Source organism: Malus sylvestris, chromosome 17 (assembly GCF_916048215.2).
Source record: "Malus sylvestris chromosome 17, drMalSylv7.2, whole genome shotgun sequence".
Lineage (NCBI taxonomy): Eukaryota > Viridiplantae > Streptophyta > Magnoliopsida > Rosales > Rosaceae > Malus > Malus sylvestris.
In genome coordinates, this window is record NC_062276.1 from 26,572,435 (window position 1) to 26,594,296 (window position 21,862).

The window sequence follows — 21,862 nt, forward strand, 5'->3', positions numbered from 1 at the left end:
GTCATCGATTCGTCAGAATGACAAGAAATCAACACAAACAAACACCAAGAGGATTAAGATCTCAGCGTGAAGTAAGGGATGGCAGGGGTTCAACTAGAAAGGCTGCCGGATGGAAGATATCCGCCGAGGCCCCCCGGCCACCAATGATGCTCTGTTCTCGTGAATGATGTTGCTGAATAAGTTGGCAAGCGAAGAAACAAGTAAAACTCATCAACACTCGTAAGACAAAAATGCTCAGCAAAAGAGCTAACACGATTCTTTCATAGTTCAAGATACATCGTCACGGAGAACATGATTCATAAGAACAACGTTCATATTATGATTCGCGTGCCATCATTTTCGCATAAATATCGCTATGATCGTAGTGAGCTATTGTGTGAAGATCCATATTGGAGGAGTTTTTACTGTGTGCCATAGTTTTGAAATAAACATCATTCTTTCGCTGCTCGTAGTAAGCTCTTGCGCGTGGCTCCATGTTGGTGGTGTCCATACTCATAATTCGGTCATCATGCTCTCTTTGCTCCCTTTCATTCGCTTCCTCCATCACCTTTACCTTTCTTTCTGCAATTTTCGCCTTTCTGTCATCTGCTTCGGCCAATTGTTTGGTAAGCTTCTCCATCACGTCACATAAACGAGAATCCAGAGTTTCTACTACCTTGCTTCTCTTGTATGCTTCTTTTTCTGCTCTTCTTCTGGATCGTTTCCTTTTAAGAAATTCAGCTGTATAATATGGATCTTTGTCAGTGTCCTGTGAGACGAGAGTCTCCTTTGATTGTAAGGAGTATGAGGAATTGTTCTTCGGGTTTGTAGCTATAGAATGAGGATCAGACCTCTTCGGTGAGGAATTGATGTTCAAGTTTGCAGCAATAGTAGGAGGATCGGACCTCTTGGGTGAGGAATCAACATTTGGGTCTGTAGCCATAGTACGAGTACCAGACCTCATCGGTGAGGAAGTGATGTTCAGGTTTGCAGCCACAATAGGAGGATCATACCAGTCTGCAACCATAGTATCAATATCAGACCTCTTTGCCGGTGTCAAACCTTTCCATTTGATGTTATGTTGCAAAATTTCCCAGCAATGACTGAACGCAAAACGTTTCTTCTCAAGCTTCAAGTACAATATATTTGCTTGAAGAACCTAAACATGATTTTAAGAAGTTAGCTATTTTGGGAAAATTATTACTAAGGAAAAGAACGAAGGTGAAGGAAGGTACAGATTCTCACCTTGTTAGATTCCGTCAATCCACTTTGTTTTTCTTCTATTTTGGTAAGACATTCATGAAACTGATTGCAACTTCCAAGAATTATTTTCCATCTAGACTGGACAGAACATCGTGATCGCTCATTTTGATCACCGGTTATCTCAACATATTTTTGGTATACTTGATCCCAGGAAATACATTTAGGTTGCGAAACAACAGTGAGCGGATCCAGAGAGACACTTAACCGAGCATTACAAACAGCCACATCTTGATCCAGCGTGAACGATTTTCCCCTTGTCATTGGTTGTCGAGTGTCTTCCAATTTCAACAAAACAGGAGTAACTAAAAATAAAAAACAACAGCAAAATGAAAATAAACTGGCAAGCTGATTGCGACAAAACAGTAAAACACAATAGCAAATCACAAAACGGTCAGTAGCCTCCAAATTTACAAAACTTTACAAGAACAAAACACAAACAAAAAACTAGTGCATGATCTTATTCACAAATTTCAGAAAATGTGCATTCTCTTCCAACCGCTGAACAACTTTTTGAGTTTTGAAACGCCTTAAAATTTGGTAGCCTTATGAGAAGGATACTGCATATCTCACTGAATAGTCGTCCAATTGTCACACATATCTACCCTAAGTTCCAATTAAGCTAACAGATCACAAGAAGGTAAGTGTAACGCCTTACTAGCAGATATGCATTTCAGTTCCTCAACTTCCTCTTCATATGATTGAATATCATTTGCAGTCTTGCAAACTCATTCACAGTTTACGCACTCTAATCATTTCCCATCTAAACAATTTGATATGCAATATGGCGGATCTAACTTAAGACAGAGCACACTAAAAAAAGTCTAAAAACCCTTCTTCCTCTATTATACACGCTTCTTCACTAGACCCTGCAATGATGACATTACTAGCGTTAATAGTTACATCTTCTCTTTTTTGCCTTCTCCAGGACTCCACAAGTTAACTAATTCAAGCTATATTCCAGGCAAGCCGACAGAAAACAAAACTTTCTCAAGTAAAATTTGTAGTCCATCAGTCCAAATTTTCATCTTTAGCACACGTATGAGGCTTCAGCCTCCCACCCCTAGACAATCCACACACCCCCACCCCAAAACCCTCCACGAACAAATTCTCAGCTCCATTTACTAGAACACTGTATGGTAACCATATTTAAAATGATTAGGGTTACATGCATAGTCGTTAGGTACACTTCTAACCACCCCCATTGCAGATGAAGGAAGTGAAACCAATGTGGTTCCACTTGAACAGATATCAGAGTTTCCACAGGACTGTGATCCAAAATTGAACTCAAACACATTGTAATCAAAAGTGGAAGAGAAAAAACTTACTAGTAGCCAGAAACTGCAAGTAAAACTCCCTAGTTCAAGAGCCTTATGGTAACTCAACAGGCAAGTCTGCAACCATAGAATTACAATTAACAACACTATTAATTTAACAGTTCAAAACAAAACTTGATTAAAAAAAATTAAAATTAAAAACATATGAAATAAAGTAAAAGTGTAAACCAACAATAGTGATCGGAACATTACAGGTAACACAGAAAATATAGTTAACAGAAGCATACGAAATCAAAAATACGGTTAACAGAACAATTAAATCAACAGCAGCATAGAAGCATACAACATGAAATGTACAACTGCAGCACAACTAAGTCAGCGAAAACGCTCGAAAGAAACAAAACCAAAATCATAGAACTCTTAAAATTAACAGAAGCATTGAAAATTAAAAAATTATAAAGAAATGAGTAGCTTAGCCGAGCCTAGGATCGTGGGCTTGTAGCCAAGTAGTAACAACTGATATAACAGAAAGGGGTATTATTGTAATTAGGGTATTATTGTAATTAGGTTATATGGCTATATGAGGGATTGTTTAGCTATCATTTCTTTAAGTTCTTTTGTATACATTTTCTCCATTTTAATCAATACAATCTTTCTGGTTTTTCTCTCTATCATCTTCATCTTTCTTTGTACCAATTCTTCATCTTTTACAATGTAGTTAATATGGTATCAGAGCCACCAAGGCTCACGCTGGATCTTGGTGGTCGATTCCTCTTTTCTCATTACTTTCTATCTTTCTTCCTTATTTTTTTTTTTTTTGTTTACGCTTATTTGATTAGTGTTTAGTGTTTAGTTTTTGGGGTTTTTCCTCTGGGTTTCAAGCGCCTTCCTTTCATCGCCGAGAGGAGCCAGAGCAACCAAGCCATGGAGTTGGAGGCTCTCCGCATGGCCTACGAAGAAATCAAGAAGGGGGAGAACACCCAGTTGCACAGAGAGGTCGTGCAGATGATCTCTGAGACTAATCTTGAAGAACTTCAAGAAATTCCCAATTTTGCGAATGAAAAGCTCGTATCTTTGGATTTAATTTCTGGGATCTTGATCCAAGCATTTCCATGGAGAACAGGAATCAAGAATCTTAATTTTTCATCTGGGTTTCCCTGGAAGTGACACAGAGCTGCTTGATCTCCGACTCCGAGAGCTGAACCTGCTTTCCCAAAGCCCAGAACCTGCGTCGTTTTAGGCGGCTGAGGCTTCCTCGGGCGATCGCTCGTCCTCCGGCTCTTGAATATCGGACAGCGGATCGTTCGCATTGCCGATTCGACTCAATCTCTTCGGAAAGCGGATCGTTCGCGTTGCCGATTCGACTCAGTCCCTCCAACTCGATCCCTCCGAGTGCAACTCCCTCCTCTCGCAAGCTCTCTCCTCCGGCCGCGCTTCCTTACATGGCATCGATACCGTGACAGCATCCACACCTCACGCAAGCTCCCCCATCTTCTCCATGACCAAGATACTGACGATGACAGCTACCGGCCTTCGAAGAGGGCAAGGGCAGATTTCAGAGTGTCAATCAGAGTGTTGGATTCTTCTAGGTTGCTCAGTGTCTCCGTGATTGTTTCAGGTGTTGTTATTTCTTTAATTCGAAGATTATAGTCAATTTTTGATATCTGGGTTGCTAAATTCTCAAGATATTGAAGTGGGATATTTGTCTCCGTGATTGTTTCAGGTGTTGTTATTTCTTTAATTCGAAGATTATAGTCAATTTTTGATATCTGGGTTGCTAAATTCTCAAGATATTGAAGTGGGATATTTCTGATTGATCTGGGATATATGTGTTGATTTGGGTGTCTGTGTTCATCTGCATATATTGTATTGGATATGTTGATGTGAAGAAATACGAAGTTTTGTAGTCAAGAGAGTGTCAATCTTTCAAGACAGTGTTATTCTTTCTGCATCAACAATGTGTGGGAGTTTCTGCGATTTTGATGATCTGGTGAAGACATTGGGTGTTTGGTGATCTGAAACGCTTATTTCTTGAAGTTGTGGTCTTTGATGTACTTTCAAGGTTTAATTGAAGTGAAGCTGTGGTCTTGATGTGTTGATCTCTGCAAGTATTAGTTTTCTTGTCAATTTAAAGGAGAAAGTGTCATTCTTTCTATGAATCTTGGAGTTTCATTCTCCTAAGTTGCAGTATGATTTGGAGTTTCATTCTCCTAAGTTGCAGTATGATTTGTGTTCATGGAGTGTCAGTCTCCTTATTTGCTATTTTTAGTAGAAGTGTGAGATTTGTGTTGTGCTTTGGAGTGTCATTCTCCTTGGCTGATTTGGTTTCTTGGAGTGTCATTCTCCTTGGTAGATTTAGTTTCTTGGAGTGTCATTCTCCGTGGTAGTTTAGTTTCTTGGGAGTGTCATTCTCCTTGGTAGATTTAGTTTCTTGGCAGTGTCAACTATGGATTCTCAGTTCACCGTCGAAAACTTGTTGGATATGTTCAGACCAAGACCAGATTAATATGACAGTTTGGGACTTCATTATTCCTGCACTTCCTACTGTTTGTGGCATATCTGATACTGTAATTGAAGATCGTTGTGGTGTTGAACATGGCACTGATGAGTGGTATGAGGCACTGGATCAACATTTTAAGTGGCTTCTTCAATACAAAATCAGTTCATATTTTTGCAAATTTCAGAGATGCTCACGGAAGAACAGGGCTTCACTGGGCGTCCTATTTTGGAGGAGAGGAAACTGTCATTACGTTACTTCGATTGGGCGCCGCTGCATCTTTCCCAGATCAATCTCACGTGGCTAGTTCAAACTTCACTTGGATACTCCAGAGTTCAGTTTGAGGGGGGAGTAATAACTGATATAACAGAAAGGGGTATTATTGTAATTAGGGTATTATTGTAATTAGGTTATATGGCTATATAAGGGATTGTTTAGCTATCATTTCTTTAAGTTCTTTTGTATACATTTTCTCCATTTTAATCAATACAATCTTTCTGGTTTCTCTCTCTATCATCTTCATCTTTCTTTGTACCAATTCTTCATCTTTTACAATGTAGTTAATAAGTAGGGCGTTAAAATGATTTATTGGTGATGGAGCCTAAGCTAAGTGGGTATTGTGTTTGAATCTGCTCACCACCATTTGGTGTGTGAGGTCACATTAAGCACTCCTTAGCTACTCGGGTTAGTAGGGCACCCCACACACTAAGAGTGGGTAGCAAACAACAAAACTGAGAATCGGCTTGGAAGAACATAATCAACTTAAACAAAACACTAGAAATAAAAGATAATAATGAAAAACAAAATTGACATCACCCTTAATTTTCCGAACGACATTTTAACAAATTGAAATATATATCCAGAACTATTCCAACCTATTTGACAAATCGACGTGCAAGACAGAAAGAAAGTGAGTAACCTAAAGCAATTTGGGGGGAAAATGTCACACTCAAAACAAATCTCAAAGGGTAATCAGCTCGAACAAGCATAACACATTACGAAATCCAAATTGTGAAAGTTCAAGTCAGTTCGTTTCCAGCTTACCAAACACAAGTTAAACAAACAAACACACCACAAAAATGCATCGAGGTTAAGCTACAAGAGACCAAATAGGCAATGTGGTATAGAGAAAGAGTTACCATCAGTCAAAAAAGTAGCAGCGTCGCTGGGCGGCAGAGGAAAGGGTTAAGGCAGAGAGGGTTCCCTGTCTTAGAGAAGAGAAGATGAAAAATCATATGCAAAACGAGGGTTTTTGTGTTTTGCGAGTGATTCTGTGTATGAAGGACCACAATAATATCTTCACTTTTTTCTTCTTTTTTTGTTTTTTTTTTTAAGAATTGACTCAAATGGTTCCAAACCTAATCGAAGGGACTCATGTAGATCCGTAATTTCTGACACGACATGAAAACGACACGAAAATAACGGATTTCGAGTCAATACGATAACTAATCAGATCATTATCGGATAACCCGTTAATAACGGATATACACGTGGGTAATCCGTTTCACCCCGTTAAGAAAAAATTTATTTTGATAATTTTAAAGTTTAATTACTAAAAGATTTATTATAAAATACAATAGTCATATTAATATATACAATATATTATATATTAAATATATAGTTTTGTATTATTATTCTATATAAGTTTTTTTAAAAAAAAGGTTTTAGTCATTATTTATTTTTATTATGAGAGTTCCTGAGTATCTTTACTAGGATAAATTTTACTTAACGTGTTGTTATCCAAAATTAAAATAAACTAGTATAATATTTGTATAGGTAAGAACTTAGAAGACATACATACAAGTATGATAAATGTGAAAGAATATACAAACACTCGTGATTCATCATTATTCCTCTACGAGTAGATAATGGTTACACTTACATTATTGTTTAGATTTTTAAAATCCTCCAAACCCTCATGAATAATGTTTTTTATTTGACGGCAAAATTAATAAAATTAATAATAATTATTGTAGAAGTGTTAAAAATGTAAAAAAAAAATTATATATATATATATATATATATATATACAATCACTCATAGTGACAAGCTTTACAAACTTTCATGAAAGGGTCAGCTTCAAAATCCAACACTATAATCCATAAACTTTAAATTTATATTTAACCGTTGATTGTCATTTAGACTTTATTCTTCTTGTTGAAATTCATTTTTTAAATTTTCTTTTTTGAAAACATGATCATCTAGCAAATGTAAGAAGTTGAAAGGTTCAGATCTTTGATATCACGTTTCGATATTTACGGTTAACTGAAATATTAGTCGATGTCATATAGTTTGTAGAAACTTTATAAGCATCAAACAATATTTTCACTAACCATAAAACTCTGAATATAATATTAACGATCCAAACCGTTCATCTTCCTGCATCCTCTAATAGATTATGTTTTCAAAAAATAAAATCTGATAAAACAAAATTTGATGAGAACAATGAAGCGTAAATGTAAACAACAATCAACGGTTAAATTTTGATATATGATTTATATGATTATAGTGGCAAATTTCGAAGTTAATCTCTTCATGAAAGTTGTAAAGCTTGTCATTATGAGCTTTTAAATTTTTTTTTCTATATTTTTTATACTTCTACATTAATTAAAAAACTATTATAGACTTTACTTAAATAATAGCCATAAGTTAAATAAGAGTAAATATGTATTGTTGGATTCTATTTCACTTATATTATTAGAACTATTTTGGACGAAAAAACCCCTTATCGATGCCAATATTTTCCAATTTTACCATTTGATCAATTTAGGTGAGCGAAAATATACTTAAAAGAAAAATACGTTTTTATGTTTTGGATGTGACAATATGGTATGTATATACTTATTTAGTATTATGTTTTTCATTTGATTATTTATTGGTTTAAAATATATTTTCCTTAACAGGTAATGTGTCGGATCATATTACCTGTTAATATTATCAGGTCGATTTCGGGTTGGGTCATTTTACACATTTATTTTAACGGGTGTTACACGACACGACCCGTTAAGATATCGGGTATGACACGAAAACGACACAAACAGAGAAAACACAACACGAATGCCAGGTCTAGACTCGTGGTTACCTACTACTTGATTTTGATTCAATGACAGAGCAAATCAAGTCTACATAAAAGGGAATGGGTTTACATCCGGTCAAATTTGATGAAAACTTAACCTAGTTAATTGGAGATTCCATGATCTAGGTTCACTAGGTAAATTGATCAAGTGAGACAGTTGAGACTTAATAAATTGAACACACAAATTCAACTCAAACCTATGGTGATTAGTGTGTTATGTGTTGATGTGTAGCATAAACTATGCATTTAATGGCATTGCTTTCTTAGCGTTAAGAGGAATTTAGGCAGAAAATTCTTAGTCGATGTCGCTTATGTGAGACTAAATGTGGGGTCATATTTATGAGAATCGTAAAAAAGCTAAGCTCTCATGAATCCTAAGATATGTTTAAGACCAAAATGAACAAAAACGTATAAACTATTATTTGTTAAAAAGTGATACGTGTGAGGCATATTGTCTCGGTATGCTACAACACTGAATAATTCAAGATCAACTATATCCACTAGACTACCATGTAAATCTAATATGTTTTCACTTGGCAAAGTTAAGTCAAAGCATATCATTTATTCCTCCTCTCAGATCGTTTAGCATTTAAACTCTTATTTTGTAAGAGATACAGTCGATGTGAGATATTTAACGTGCCTCCTCACGTGGGACTCAATTAGTGTGTCAGATGATATAGTCAACATAGTCTAGTGAATTACTCTTCACATATAAGTGAGAGGTTTTAAGTTCAATTATCGCCAAAGGCGGATTTGAACCACATAATTGCTAGCCCCTATTGTGAGGCCCACCCCTCCCTCTTACCCTTAGATAATATTGCTAGTTAAAAAAAAATCATTTAGGACAGGATACTGCATCATCTGCAGTCCTCTATCTCAATACCAAGTCAGTTTACTTCAATTTCCTCTACTAGAATCATTTTATAGTTGCTGTTCACATTCAAATTATTCAAATATACATATATATAGACATAGATTATCAAATTCCTACGTTTAATCTACTGTTGTTACATTAGTTTGCATCATTGATTGCTGTTTTTCCAACATCTATCACTCAAAATTACATTATAAAAGCCACCCCTCAAAGTAAATATATTGTTTTTTTTTTTAATTTTTAAATATTGAAGATATTTTAACATCACATGTAGGTGAGACTTCAATAAAAAACAATAAAATTTGAACTTGTGAAATTACATTATTGCTCATCATTTTTTTTGTATGATAGAAGACTAAACAGTCTTTTCACCCTCTTTTGGTTGACAAAGAGGGTTTTATTAATTAATAGAGATAATAGATTTTTAACAGTTGAATCTAATGGCATGTTGTTTGGACCCAATTTTACATCATCGGTCCGAGTAATCAAGGCCGTTGAGTAGGCATGCTTCTACACCGTCGATCGAAAAATGAAGATATTTTTGTTATTGTTAAAGGATAACATTATGGTTTTTGCCATAGTAATTATCTTTTAATTATCCGATCATTATATCTTCAAACATGGACAGTTCGAGTAAACTTGGGATTCCTGCTATCAGATTGGAGAAGCATGGTGGATAAGGTTTGAAAGGTCAAGGTGCATGAATGGGATGAAATTATGAGGGGATTAATGCAAGCAATGTGATACCAAGATACGGAATGCATCCAGATGGGTTTTTGAGTAAAACACAATTAAAAATTAATTTAATACTCATGAGGTCAGGATGCATGCGACATTTTTGGGAAATGATGGTCTTGGATAATGATGACAAGCCTAGGTGGGCTAGGCAATGATGATAAGAAGACTTTTAATTGGATAGGTTTTTATGAGGTTTAGAAAATCACGAAAGTCTATCTGAAGGATATGCTTTGGTCTCTGAGGGTTAATTTCGGTTCCGCGAAGTATGAATTGCAGTGGGAGTCTACAAGTTATCAGGCCGTGCCAAGGAAATATGGATGCTATAAATACAGAGTTGCAAGCAACATTCAAGCCCCTTTAATTAAACACACAACTGCCCTGTGCAAATTCTCTCAACAACCTTGAGATTTTTTCTTTTCTCTTTTCGTCGACACACCTACATTTTGGATAAACAGTACTGTGAAGGCAACCGATGATATCTTTAGTTGGCATAAATAGCACTGTTGCCGTAGAATCAGCCGATCTCGTAGCATCTTTAGTTGGCATAAACAACATTGTGTCGAGAAGGACTAGTTGTCTATCCAAGTCTCCGTCGAGAAGGATTTTCGAATCCTTATTGATCGAGGTCATCTTATCACCCTTCTCAACGAAGTAAGGTGTTACAGCTTATTGGGCTCGGCACATTGCACGTCGAGTTATTTTATGATTGGATACTCTCAAGTTGGATTTAGAGTTCGGCATTTTAATGGTCGAACCACGTTTACTGTTAAGACTTATATCCACTTTGAGTATTTGTGTCCTTACACTTGGTGTCGATTCGTCGTGAGTTTACTCTGACGAATACCATCACTGTGACTGAATCTGACGACGACGATTTGTGAACTTCGTAAGAATAATAGCCTTGTCTTCAGGTTCGAGAGCCGAGACGGTTTCCTTCGTCGGTCACAATCGCAAGACAAAGTCAGCCGCACGCTCAACATAACGTCAACACATTTACTCATCGGCCGAGCTCGGTCGTCGAGTTGGCATGCCCCGCATTCAATCGAATGACGTAGTTAGCTCATAGATTACTCGACATACGCGCCACGTAGGCTTGGTAGTTTTTAGGGTCAACATTTTGGCACACCCAGTGGGACCCAGTGGGACCCAGTGCTAGAACTACGAAGTTCATATGATATATCAAGATGTCAATCTGGCTTCATGTAGCCGATTGTACGAGCTCCTAGAGGAATTAAAAAAACACAATGAGGAATGTAAAAGATCTTTGGAAGTGGAAAAAGTTCTTCGTGGCCATAGAGAGATGCAAAAACCATTTGCTTACATGTTGAGAATAAAAGCTCTTGTTCCCCTGCAAGAGCAATGGGTAAATGAGGACAGGGCTCGATTTAATGTCTGGCTAGATGAAGAACGTTTTCCTTACATTTCTGACTACAGATCAATTCCACTTGAAAAATGGTTAAGTCCTAAGGTCGGGGGGCAATTTTTTGCTCCGGCCACAATCAAAATTCGGCTTCAGGAAATTTCCAAGATGGCCAAAGAAACACCTAGGCCACATGTTGTCTCGGTCAAGACTGAAAGTGTGGTAGGCCTAGAAGAAAAAGTTCAAATTTCTGAGTCACAAATTAACTTGGAAAATGATTCGTCAGATGAATGTTCCAATGATGAACAAGACTGATACACGGCTTCAGACCGTAAAACCACATCAATTGATATGGTAATTGGAGACATGGTCTTAGACACCGAAATTACGCCAATTGACATGATTATTGGTGATAAAGCTGATATGGGGAAATCCCGTTCGGCTAAGTTGTTCTAGTTAAAAGTCGAAATCGGTGAAATTATTATGCCCGGGGGGCATACTAATTGTTCAACACATTTGGTGGCCGATGTTAAAAAATCTTTTGTCAAGCCGAGCATATTTGGAGATGATTTTTTATTCGGCTCAATGCAAAATTTGATTGGCTGTGTTGATATACAAAGATCTCAGCTTGGAATAAAGCATCGTTGGCCTCCTCCTCTTTATTAGTTCGGCCACTTTTGTTTTCTTTTATTAAGAAAATGAATAAATTATTTTCTTAATCATTTGGCTAATTAAGCCGATACTTAAGAAAATAAAGGGGGCAACAAGATGGTGCAGACTTAGGAAAACAAGATGGTGCGGACTTAAAAAAAAAAAACCGAAAGGAATAAATTATTTTTCTCGACCATTCGGCTTTATGGGCCGATACTTGAAAAATAAAGGGGGCAACAAGATGGTGTACTTGGCAGACAATTTTGGTCAAATAATGGTGTACTCGGTAGATAATTTTGGTCGAATGAATTTATGGGAGCATGCATGGTTGCAAAGCTTGTATATAGATATGTCAGAAGGACCCATCAACAACATCCCATCACATGAAACAAAAAGAGAGACACATACGGAAAAGACAAAGGAAAGTTCATGAAATTATGGTAGGCTTCCACGTGGGCTAGCCTTTTCGTTTGGTGATGTAGTGATCTGTGAATTCCTAACAGCATTATTTGGCCAAATACAATTCTTTGGCCAAATAAAAGAAAGTTCGGCTGAATACAATGGGTTATATATATATATATATAGGCTATACACCCAATTCTTCTCGGCCTTGGCCTTGGCCGCACCATATGTCGAGCTCGATAGTTAGTTCGAAGGTATCTAATGGTTTTTAAGACGACTGAATGAGGTGGCGTGGTTTTATTTGTATGACGAACTAGTTTGATTCGGTGAAACTGCTGGTGTTTGGCCAAACACCATCTCAAGTCAGTGGAATGGAGCCGGCCGAGGCGCCATTTAGCGTTCGGCGGAAGTATGGCCGTTTTAAGTATTCTATTCGGAAGAATTATGAAGTGTTGTGATGCTTAGTTTCTTTAACCATTCGGCTTACGAGCCGAAGCTCAAGGAAACTGGGGGGCAATGTTTGGACCCAATTTTACATCATCGGTTCGAGTAATCAAGGTTGTTGAGTAGGCATACTTCTACACCGTCGATAAAAAAATGAAGATATTTTTGTTATTGTTAAAGGATAATATTATGGTTTTTGCCATAGTAATTATCTTTTAATTATCTGATCATTATATCTTCAAACATGGACAGTTTGAGTAAACTTGGGATTCCTGCTATCAAATTGGAGAAGCATGGTGGATAAGGTTTGAAAGGTCAAGGTGCATGAATGGGATGAAATTATGAGGGGATTAATGCAAGCAATGGGATACCAAGATACGGAATGCATCCAGATGGGTTTTTGAGTAAAACACAATTAAAAATTAATTTAATACTCATGGGGTCAGGATGCATGCGACATTTTTGGGAAATGATGGTCTTGGATAATGATGACAAGCCTAGGTGGGCTAGGCAATGATGATAAGAAGACTTTTATTTGGATAGGTTCTTATGAGGTTTAGAAAATCACGAAAGTCTATTTGAAGGATATGCTTTGGTCTCTGAAGATTAATTTCGGTTTCGCGAAGTATGAAATGCAGTGGGACTCTACAAGTTATCAGGCCGTGCCAAGGAAATATGGATGCTATAAATACAGAGTTGCAAGCAAAATGCAAGCCCCTTTAATTAAACACACAACTGCCCTGCGCAAATTCTCTCAACAACCTTGAGATTTTTTCTTTTCTCTTTTTGTCGACACACCTACATTTTGGATAAACAGTACTGTGAAGGCAACCAGTGATATCTTCAGTTGGCATAAACAACACTGTCGCCGTAGAATCAGCCGATCTCGTAGCATCTTTAGTTGGCATAAACAACATTGCATCAAGGGCGAATGGTTGTCTATCCAAGTCTCGGTCGAGAAGGATTTTCGAATCCTTATTGGTCGAGGTCATCTCATCACCCTTCTCGGCGAAGTGAGGTGTTACAACTCATTGGGCTTGGCACATTGCACGCCGAGTTATTTTATGATTGGATATTCTCAAGTTGGATTCAGAGTTCGGCATTTCGACGGCCGAACCACGTTTACTGTTAAGACTTATATCCGCTTTGAGTATTTGTGCCTTTACACTTTGGTGTCGATTCGGCGTGAGTTTACTCTGATGAATACCATCACTGTGACTGAATCCGACGATGACGATTTGTGAACTTTGTAAGAATAGTAGCCTTGTCTTCAGGTTCGAGAACCCAAGAGGCCGAGACGTGTTCCTTCCTCGGTCGCAATCGCAAGACGAAGTCAGCCGCACGCTCAACGTAACGTCAACACATTTACTCACCGGCCGAGCTCGGCCGTCGAGTTGGCCCGCCCCGCATTCAACTGAAGGATGTAGTTAGCTCATAGATTACTCGGCCTGCGTGCCACGTAGACTTGGTAGTTTTTAGGGTCAACACATGTTTACGTACAATGAGTAAGAATTAGAATCTATTTGATTGTAAAATTAAAATCTATTTGACTGTTGACTTCTAACTTAATTGGTTAAGAATATTTGCCCTTGCATCCGAGGTTCCATGATCGAACTCTTCTATAAATTAACTTATAGTTTGTAAAAAAAAAAGGTAAATTACATAATAGTCCCTCATGTTTGAGGTCTATTACAACTCCATACAACATTTTTAAAACATTTCACTTTCATACCTCACGTACTATTTTATTTCAAAATAATATCTCCGTTAGATTTTCCATCAATTGGTCTGTTAAATGCTGACGTGGTTGCCACATTTGTGCTGATGTGGCTGCCCATAAATCCTTTCCCGAGTCTCTCTCGGATCTCTTACTCTCTCAGGTCATTTTTCTATCTCACTATTTCACTCTCTATCTCCCTCGAACTCTCCCCCTGACAGTACACCCACACGCACACACCCACACCAACCACCCCCACCTCCTCAGCAATCTCCATTCCAAGTCTGAGCTCTTCAACATTGACGACGACCGTAAAGGAGTGCCGAGAAAGTTCGATGTCGAAGTGAGAGATGAAGAGAAGAATGAAGGTGGAGACGAAGGTAATGTTTTGGATTTGGATGTGAATGCAAATGCGGAGTTCAAGACGATGAAGGAGTTGATAGATCTGGAATAGGAAAAGAAGAAGGGTGCGGGTAGGGATTTGAAGGACATTGCAGGGACATTTTGAGGGACAACGTCGATTTTGAGCAGGAATGTGAGGTAATGACGGCGGAAACAAAAGATGAAGAAGGTTGAGAGCGAGGGTTTCGTGGCGGAGAAGCGGTGGGAGACCTAATCGAATGTCAATGGATAGCCTCGGGATTCTTGGGATGGGTGTTTGGGTCCTAGAGTCGCCCAACCGAGGTTGACCCGGATGGTTTTGGTTGTGGAAGAAAACTGGGAAGGAGGTAGGGTGGGGAATGTTACGGGGGAGGTGAGGGTGGGGTGGGAGAGGAGGTGAAGAGAGTGGAGGAGTGGAGGAGAGAAGGTGGTTAAGGGGAGGTGAAGAGGAAGGAGTGGGAGAGAGAAGGGAGGGGAGGTGAACAAAGTGGAGGAGAAGTGGGTCGAGGAAGATGGGTTTTAGGTTTTTTTTTTTTTTTTAAATAAATACTTTTTTTAAAATTAATTATTTTTAAATTCATAATTTGTTTTTTTTGCTATGTGGCATAGATGTGGGAGCCAAGTCAGCTCTTAACGGAACAATGGATGGAAAATTTAATGGAGGTATTATTTTGAAATAAAATAGTACGTAAGGTATAAAAGTGAAATGTTTTAAAGATATTGTATGCGATTGTAATAGATTTAAAATGTTACTATGTAATTTTACCAAAAAAAAAAAATAACATACCCTACGGGGGCAAAAGTTCAAATTTAGGTAAATTACAGCGATTTAGCCAAAATATGAAGTAAAAGCAGAAAAGTAATAGGATTTGGTAATTGGAACAAAGCGCAGTTAGAGAGACTCAGAGCTTGAGCTTGACAATAATGGCTGCCGCTCCTGCTTGTCTCCAACTCAACGCTAAACCCTTCAGCTCCTTTCTCTCTCCCAACCCTATTTCCAAACACACCCCGAAAGTGGGTAGGATCAGTTGCTCCGCAGCCTCACCCTCTAAACGCTACTCCATCACTTTGCTTCCCGGCGATGGCATTGGCCCCGAAGTCATCTCCGTCGCCAAGAACGTCCTCAACCTCGCCGCCTCCATCGATGGTTTCTTTTAATCCCGCTTCGTTTTTTTCCTTTCGTCAATTTTATTTCGATTTCACTTGTTTGGGTCCGAGAAATGGTGGGAAAATAGAAAAGAAAAAGTCTTTTACTTTCCCACATTTTCTCAGGGTTTATTTTTAACATTTTGAGCTGCTCCGTGTGCTGTATAATGGAATAGATTTGCTGGGAAATTAATAATTTTATAACATTTGGGTGTTTGTATAACTAAATGTGTTTGCATAAACTAGGGATTGAGTTTAAGTATGAAGAAGTACCTATTGGTGGAGCTGCCTTGGATTTGACTGGAGTTCCACTACCTGATGAGACCCTTTTGTCAGCTAAGCAATCCGATGCAGTTCTTCTCGGAGCAATTGGGGGGTAGGTCGTGATTGTCCTTCTCAATCCTTTTTATTTCTTAGTGATTATCGTTTTCAAGTAATGTAATTTACTTAATTTGATTGTTGGTGTTGAAGGTACAAATGGGATAAGAACGAAAAGCACTTGAAACCAGAAACTGGCTTGCTTAAACTTCGCGAAGGTCTTAAAGTGTTTGCGAATCTGAGGCCTGCAACTGTTTTGCCGCAGGTGAATATCAAATTTGATTTATTATCTTAAAACTAGTGTTTCTTCATTTCAAATTTGAGGCCTGCAACTGTTTTCGTATAATCTGTTATCGACTCAGTAACTATAGAGTTCACATAATTGATTTATTATCTTGAAACCATTGTTTCTATATTTCTAACTTATCATTTTATGTTAATTACTATTTAAGTTAGTGGACGCTTCAACTTTGAAGAGAGAAGTAGCTGAGGGGGTTGACCTTATGGTTGTAAGAGAGCTCACTGGAGGTTAGTGTACCAAATTTAAACTAGTGACCAACTTCATGAACTTGCTCGTGTTAAGTTTTTTTCACTTGAATTAATGAAGTCATTCTTGTTTTTGCTGGAAATAGGTATATATTTTGGAAAGCCTAGGGGTTTTGGCACCAATGAAAATGGCGAGGAGATTGGCTTCAATACAGAGGTGTATGCTGCCTATGAGGTAGTTTCCTTTGTTCCTTTCTGAAAGTTATGCGTTAAGTTCTGGTTTTTCTGATGATACTGGCAGCTATAAATGGTTCCTATAAACCCAAATAATTTCTCTTTATGCACGCCCAAAAACCATTTATCCAATGGTATCGCCTCATGGTCTTTTCTTTTATTTCTATTTCTTTTGGGAAGTGGTTAATCATATATGCAACAACATTGTGAGTTTGTGTTGACTTTGCTCTGTGAAGGATTCATAAGCATTTCACTGAATTGGGACTACTTGCCAGTTCCAACCATTAGATGATTTCATAGTTGAAATAGGAACTTGAAAATTGTTAGGTTTCTTTTTTTTTAAAATTCCGCTCAGAACTTTCTGTGAGTTTCAGAACTTTAAAATTTTCAGGCCTGTTGTTATAAACTGTATTCAGAACTTTATAATTGCAGGTCTGTATACGAGTGGTTATTTAACATGAAATAATCTTCTTGCCAGATTGATCGAATTGCTCGTGTTGCATTTGAGACTGCTCGGAAGCGAAAGGGGAGGCTCTGCAGTGTTGACAAGGCAAATGTGTTGGAGGTACTTTTCAATAGAAGTACTTTTTTTCTTTTGTTTTCTTTTTTCTTATTTGGAAAGTTGTCAGGACTTGTTTGAGAATTTGCCACAGTAGAGGCATAGAGCATTTTCTTTCTGGTTATAATGGCGTTACATGCTATGAGCCTAGCTATTCTGCTTTACAACTTCCCAACGCATGATCCATTAGTTGACTGTTTAATTGCTCCCGAACAGATGACAATAAGTATTACATATAGTTGGAAATGATATCATTGGTTTCTACACATGTTAATTTATCATTCATGTGGCTTGACAAGCCAAGCTCATCTTTTTCCTTGAGTTAACCAGTTGTGCCCCTTAGGCACCGTTTCAGTAAAATCATTCACTTGTAAAAGGAACTTATGGGTGCTTAACGTGGCTTTTACGAACATATGATGTCTGACCTTTATAGTCTAACCTTTTGTAATCCTAATTTGGTTGTTGATTAAAGTGGAACCAAATATTTCATACTTATATATCCTCATATTTGTATGTGATAGAAAAAGAGGCACAAGCTGATAACTTTTTGTGCTAAATTCATGACAATCTAAAAACAGTAAGTACCAAGGATAATAAGATATGTGTGGTATTTTGTGTCTGATTACACCTCCTCCTTACAAGGGTTTGAGGGTGAGTGGGTCCAATTCCTGTTTAGTTCGTGCTATTGGCTGAAAGAAAACTAAAGGGAGATGATATGATTCTACCATTTGTGGTGGTTTGCTGGAATGTCAAATCAGAGTTAAGGATGCACTACTGATAATCAGCTCATAATATGTTGGAAAGTGTCGGGTATTTTAAAACTGTTTGATGGATACACATGCTTGTACAATGTCTTTGTTGTCATCATTGATTAATCCAATCAATCAGATTGAGCCTTTCAAGATCTACTAGCCAATCTATTTCACTGAGTTCAATAGTGTTAGGGTCTTAATGATTCATTAACACGGTGCTGGCTAAATTTAGATTTTCCCACAATGCTGTCGGTTATTCTTTGCGAAAAGAAATGCTAGAAAACATGTATGGCAGCAACATGTGTTGATTTGTGTTTCTTTCCTTTTCTTCTTTGCGTTGCTTAAGTTCTATTTTACGTTTATAATGTATATTTAATTCAATGGATATCCAGGCATCAATGTTTTGGAGGAAAAGAATCATGGAAATAGCCTTGGAGTATCCTGATGTTGAACTCTCACACATGTATGTTGATAATGCTGCAATGCAGCTTATTCGTGATCCGAAACAGGTTTGTCTAAGGCCTACTAAGGATAAAAATTTTGGATGGAAGGAACAACTTTTTAAAGTGTCCTAAATGATTGTTGCTAGTCTCATGATGTTTGCCTATGAAATTGCAGTTTGATACGATTGTAACGAACAACATATTTGGCGATATATTATCTGATGAGGCTTCAATGATCACTGGAAGTATTGGGATGCTGCCATCTGCTAGTCTTGGGGAATCGGTAATGCAAAGTTTAGTCTGTCACTGGTCAAGTTTCTACATGTGTTAGGAATGTTATTCTGATGGGAATTTCCAGTTGTTTTTGGTGTTCTAAGGGTAAGTTTGAATTCTTTTGATCTGACTATATTAAAATTCCCATTGGTACAGGGTCCTGGACTTTATGAACCCATACATGGTTCTGCTCCCGATATTGCTGGACAGGTTGGTTTGCCTACACATCAAACTATTTCTCTTCGGTGGTACAATGCCATTTGTTATGGAATATAATGGTCTAACATGCAGGATAAAGCAAACCCATTAGCGACAGTTCTCAGTGCTGCTATGCTTTTGAAGTACGGTTTAGGTGAAGAAAAGGCTGCCAAGAGAATTGAGGATGCAGTTCTAGATACTTTGAATAGGGGGTTTCGGACTGGTGACATATATTCCACTGGAACTGTATGTGCATTTTTTATTTTTTCACATGCTCCTTTTTTGTATCTTTCACTTGGGTTTGAAAACATGATCGCCACAAAATATTATACTGCTCTTTCCTTTGTTGAAACAAAAACATGTTGTGGAATATGAATGTAGCATAGTATTTGGAGAGCTGCTTTCTATCTTCTCCTTAAGTCTTCATGAAATAGCATCTCCTTCTCGTAATTTTTGTGCATCCTTTAAAGAATTCTTCGAGGAAGCAAGGTACTTCTCGTGTTAAAATTCTTTGGTATGATCGTCTTTGAATTAGGTGGAACTATTAGATTGAATCTACGGTGTGGGATAGTTCCCTGAGTGAAACCAGTCTTTATAGTAAAATGATGTACGAGATAAATGTGTTTTGTTCTAGTTGTGGTCTATGAGAAGATTCAGTTGAAATTCTTGAATCAAACTTGAGTTCTCATTGATTTGTGCAGTAACAGTTGCTTATAATTCATTGTAAGCTTCTCCTAATATGATTGATTGATGACCATTGATTGCTGATATTTGCTTTATACAGAAATTGGTAGGATGCAAAGAAATGGGTGAAGAGGTATTGAAGTCTGTTGATTCCCAAGTTCCTTCTCCAGTATGAACTGATGCATCGGTCAGCGTGGACAAATGAGGGATCGGTAGGGCTATTCTAACATGATCTCTGGAGTGAAGAAGTCATTCTGGCCGTCTGAAAGCAAACCTGAAGATCTCATCTAGTATGATATTCCTTGTTCGTAATTTGGAGGGCTTCTTTTATTCAGATGAAATAAACCCATTTTACTGTCTTAGAAATTTTATTTTATTTTACCTTTTGGTTACATTGGAGGGTTTTGAGCTGGATCTAGTTTACTCTTACTCATCACCCTACACCGACCCTCACCACTGGGACTGACTCTCCTCCATGTCTCTTCCTTAATTGCTTGACGTGTGTCTACTTAACTAAAAAAATTTCAATGTATTTTAACCATAAAATTTAGGTTTTAACCGTGAAATAGTTTGTCTGCTCTAATCTTTTAGGGTTAAATTTTTAACTCGACATTATTAAAGAATGAATATAGAACAAATATTTTCAAGGTAACTTTTCTAAATAAAAATGATGTAGAATATTCTAATTTAATTTTATAAACATTTTAACCTCAAAACATTCAGATTTCGGTAAATATTAAAAACTTCCTAGTTTTATTACAAAGAACGAACAACACACCAGCACGCTTAATTTTATTACGAGGAAAGACCAACGCACTAGAAGGGATAGACCATCATGCCTGTGCTCCTTCTTGGTGCTATATATGCTCAACCAAAATAATTTGTTTTAATGGGAACTTTAACGAAAAGCACCCGGTACTGTTCACTTTAACGAAAAACCACATTTTTACACTAAAAAGTCAATCCTGGTACTATTCACTTTACCCTTTATTTTGTCCTTATCATTAAAACTCAAAGTTTTCAAGCCATTCTCATTAGTTTTTCTTTGTTTTAATTGTTCTACCCGTCTGATCGAGCAAAGAGCTGTAGGTGTGGTTGACAAACCCATGTGGGTTGGCCTGTGCACTGTTAGTGCCTTGTGCGTTTGGCATGTAGGGCGAATTATCGTCCTGCTTCTCCCCTTTGTTGGGCGCGTGTACGTGCATAGGTGGGTCAGTCCTTTACCTTGCTCGGTTTCTTGAGTTAATCAAAACTGATTTTTGGCTAACGTTGGAGCAAGTTGTGAGACACCAAAAAACGAAGAGTAATGCCATTCTTATCATAATTTTATACCACAATTTTTTACCATCTTAGATGGCAGATGTGGACAAGCTACATTAGACAAATCAATCAACAAAATGCCATTACCGTCAACGATTGACAGCTTTGGCATCCACTCCATAAATCACATATATGACAGATCAAAAGGTAGTGATTTTTACACTCCCGTTGTCTGTTTTATTTAATCTGCTCTAATTTATCTAATCCAAAAAAAGTTTTTGGTCCATCTTATTTGCATTTATTTTTTCTATGAATAATATTAGTAAGACCACCTTGGTAAGCAAAATTCGATTATATAGACATGGTTGCTTACAAGACAAAAGATTTGTTCTTTGCTTTATGATTTCTAGGCTTTTAGATTAGCAATGTTAGCTTCAACACCTTGGTATTATGATCAAGTACAACATTGGGGTGATGACATTGACAAACTCTCAAGAAAACCACTTCCCTATTAAACAGCTCCAACCCATGTTTGTTTAACAATGTTGTATCATTCATTATATAGTTTCACAAAGATCGTGCATTATTCTTGCTGAACTTGGTTTGGTTTTTTTTTTGTTTAGGGATAGAGTGAACAAATTACAGTTCGACCAAGTCTTGAATGATGAATTGGATAGATCATTGATGTCTCTTTGTCAAGTTAAATTTTCATTCATTTTTTTTTTTGTTTTTTGCATTTGTAATGCTCATTTCTTGACTCAAACATTGCTTATGAAGTGAATGAATTTGCATAATCTTAAATATAATTTTCAATCTCGCAACAACGCGCGGGCACCGTTGCTAGTTTGATCTA

At 37.4% G+C, this 21,862-nt stretch overlaps 2 protein-coding genes and 3 long non-coding RNA genes across 7 annotated transcripts; 4 read left to right on the forward strand and 1 right to left on the reverse strand.

The window, feature by feature from the left end:
* Nucleotides 1-220: 220 nt before the first annotated feature.
* On the reverse strand, nt 221-6,293 carry LOC126611336 (uncharacterized). 3 transcript variants are annotated; one of them, XM_050279566.1, is made up of 4 exons: nt 6,153-6,293; nt 2,568-2,633; nt 1,225-1,517; nt 221-1,138 (listed from the first exon to the last, which is right to left on the reverse strand). In XM_050279566.1, the coding sequence occupies exons 3-4, from the start codon at nt 1,501-1,503 to the stop codon at nt 317-319; spliced, it is 1,101 nt and encodes a 366-aa protein (XP_050135523.1). In that variant the 5' UTR covers nt 1,504-1,517; nt 2,568-2,633; nt 6,153-6,293; the 3' UTR covers nt 221-316. The 3 variants fall into 3 exon arrangements, with proteins under 3 accessions (XP_050135523.1, XP_050135522.1, XP_050135524.1); XM_050279565.1 differs by having other exon boundaries at nt 1,225-1,544; XM_050279567.1 differs by lacking the exons at nt 2,568-2,633; nt 6,153-6,293 and having other exon boundaries at nt 1,225-2,561.
* LOC126611343 (uncharacterized) lies at nt 3,133-5,512 on the forward strand. The gene is made up of 2 exons (XR_007618809.1): nt 3,133-4,134; nt 4,240-5,512. It is a non-coding gene; the product is annotated as an uncharacterized LOC126611343 (long non-coding RNA).
* A 3,523-nt stretch (nt 6,294-9,816) lies between the features above and the next one.
* On the forward strand, nt 9,817-14,078 carry LOC126611346 (uncharacterized). Its single transcript, XR_007618812.1, has 2 exons — nt 9,817-9,893; nt 13,113-14,078. It is a non-coding gene; the product is annotated as an uncharacterized LOC126611346 (long non-coding RNA).
* Nucleotides 14,079-15,510: 1,432 nt separating this feature from the next.
* On the forward strand, nt 15,511-20,143 carry LOC126611335 (3-isopropylmalate dehydrogenase 2, chloroplastic-like). The gene is made up of 11 exons (XM_050279564.1): nt 15,511-15,803; nt 16,049-16,178; nt 16,274-16,385; nt 16,573-16,648; nt 16,753-16,841; nt 17,319-17,405; nt 18,544-18,660; nt 18,770-18,877; nt 19,024-19,077; nt 19,159-19,311; nt 19,850-20,143. The coding sequence occupies exons 1-11, from the start codon at nt 15,581-15,583 to the stop codon at nt 19,922-19,924; spliced, it is 1,224 nt and encodes a 407-aa protein (XP_050135521.1). The 5' UTR covers nt 15,511-15,580; the 3' UTR covers nt 19,925-20,143.
* Nucleotides 20,144-20,799: 656 nt separating this feature from the next.
* On the forward strand, nt 20,800-21,803 carry LOC126611345 (uncharacterized). The gene is made up of 2 exons (XR_007618811.1): nt 20,800-21,216; nt 21,633-21,803. It is a non-coding gene; the product is annotated as an uncharacterized LOC126611345 (long non-coding RNA).
* The last annotated feature ends 59 nt before the right edge of the window (nt 21,804-21,862 follow it).

Excerpts from the sequence above, each read along its gene's own strand:
- LOC126611336 (XM_050279566.1), bottom strand. The coding sequence starts at position 1,503 with ATGACAAGGGGAAAATCGTTCACGCTGGATCAAGATGTGGCTGTTTGT. Across the intron at positions 1,139-1,224 it reads GATTGACGGAATCTAACAAG|GTTCTTCAAGCAAATATATT; the intron begins GTGAGAATCTGT and ends AATCATGTTTAG.
- LOC126611335 (XM_050279564.1), top strand. The coding sequence starts at position 15,581 with ATGGCTGCCGCTCCTGCTTGTCTCCAACTCAACGCTAAACCCTTCAGC. Across the intron at positions 15,804-16,048 it reads CCTCGCCGCCTCCATCGATG|GGATTGAGTTTAAGTATGAA; the intron begins GTTTCTTTTAAT and ends TGCATAAACTAG. Across the intron at positions 18,661-18,769 it reads TTATTCGTGATCCGAAACAG|TTTGATACGATTGTAACGAA; the intron begins GTTTGTCTAAGG and ends ATGAAATTGCAG.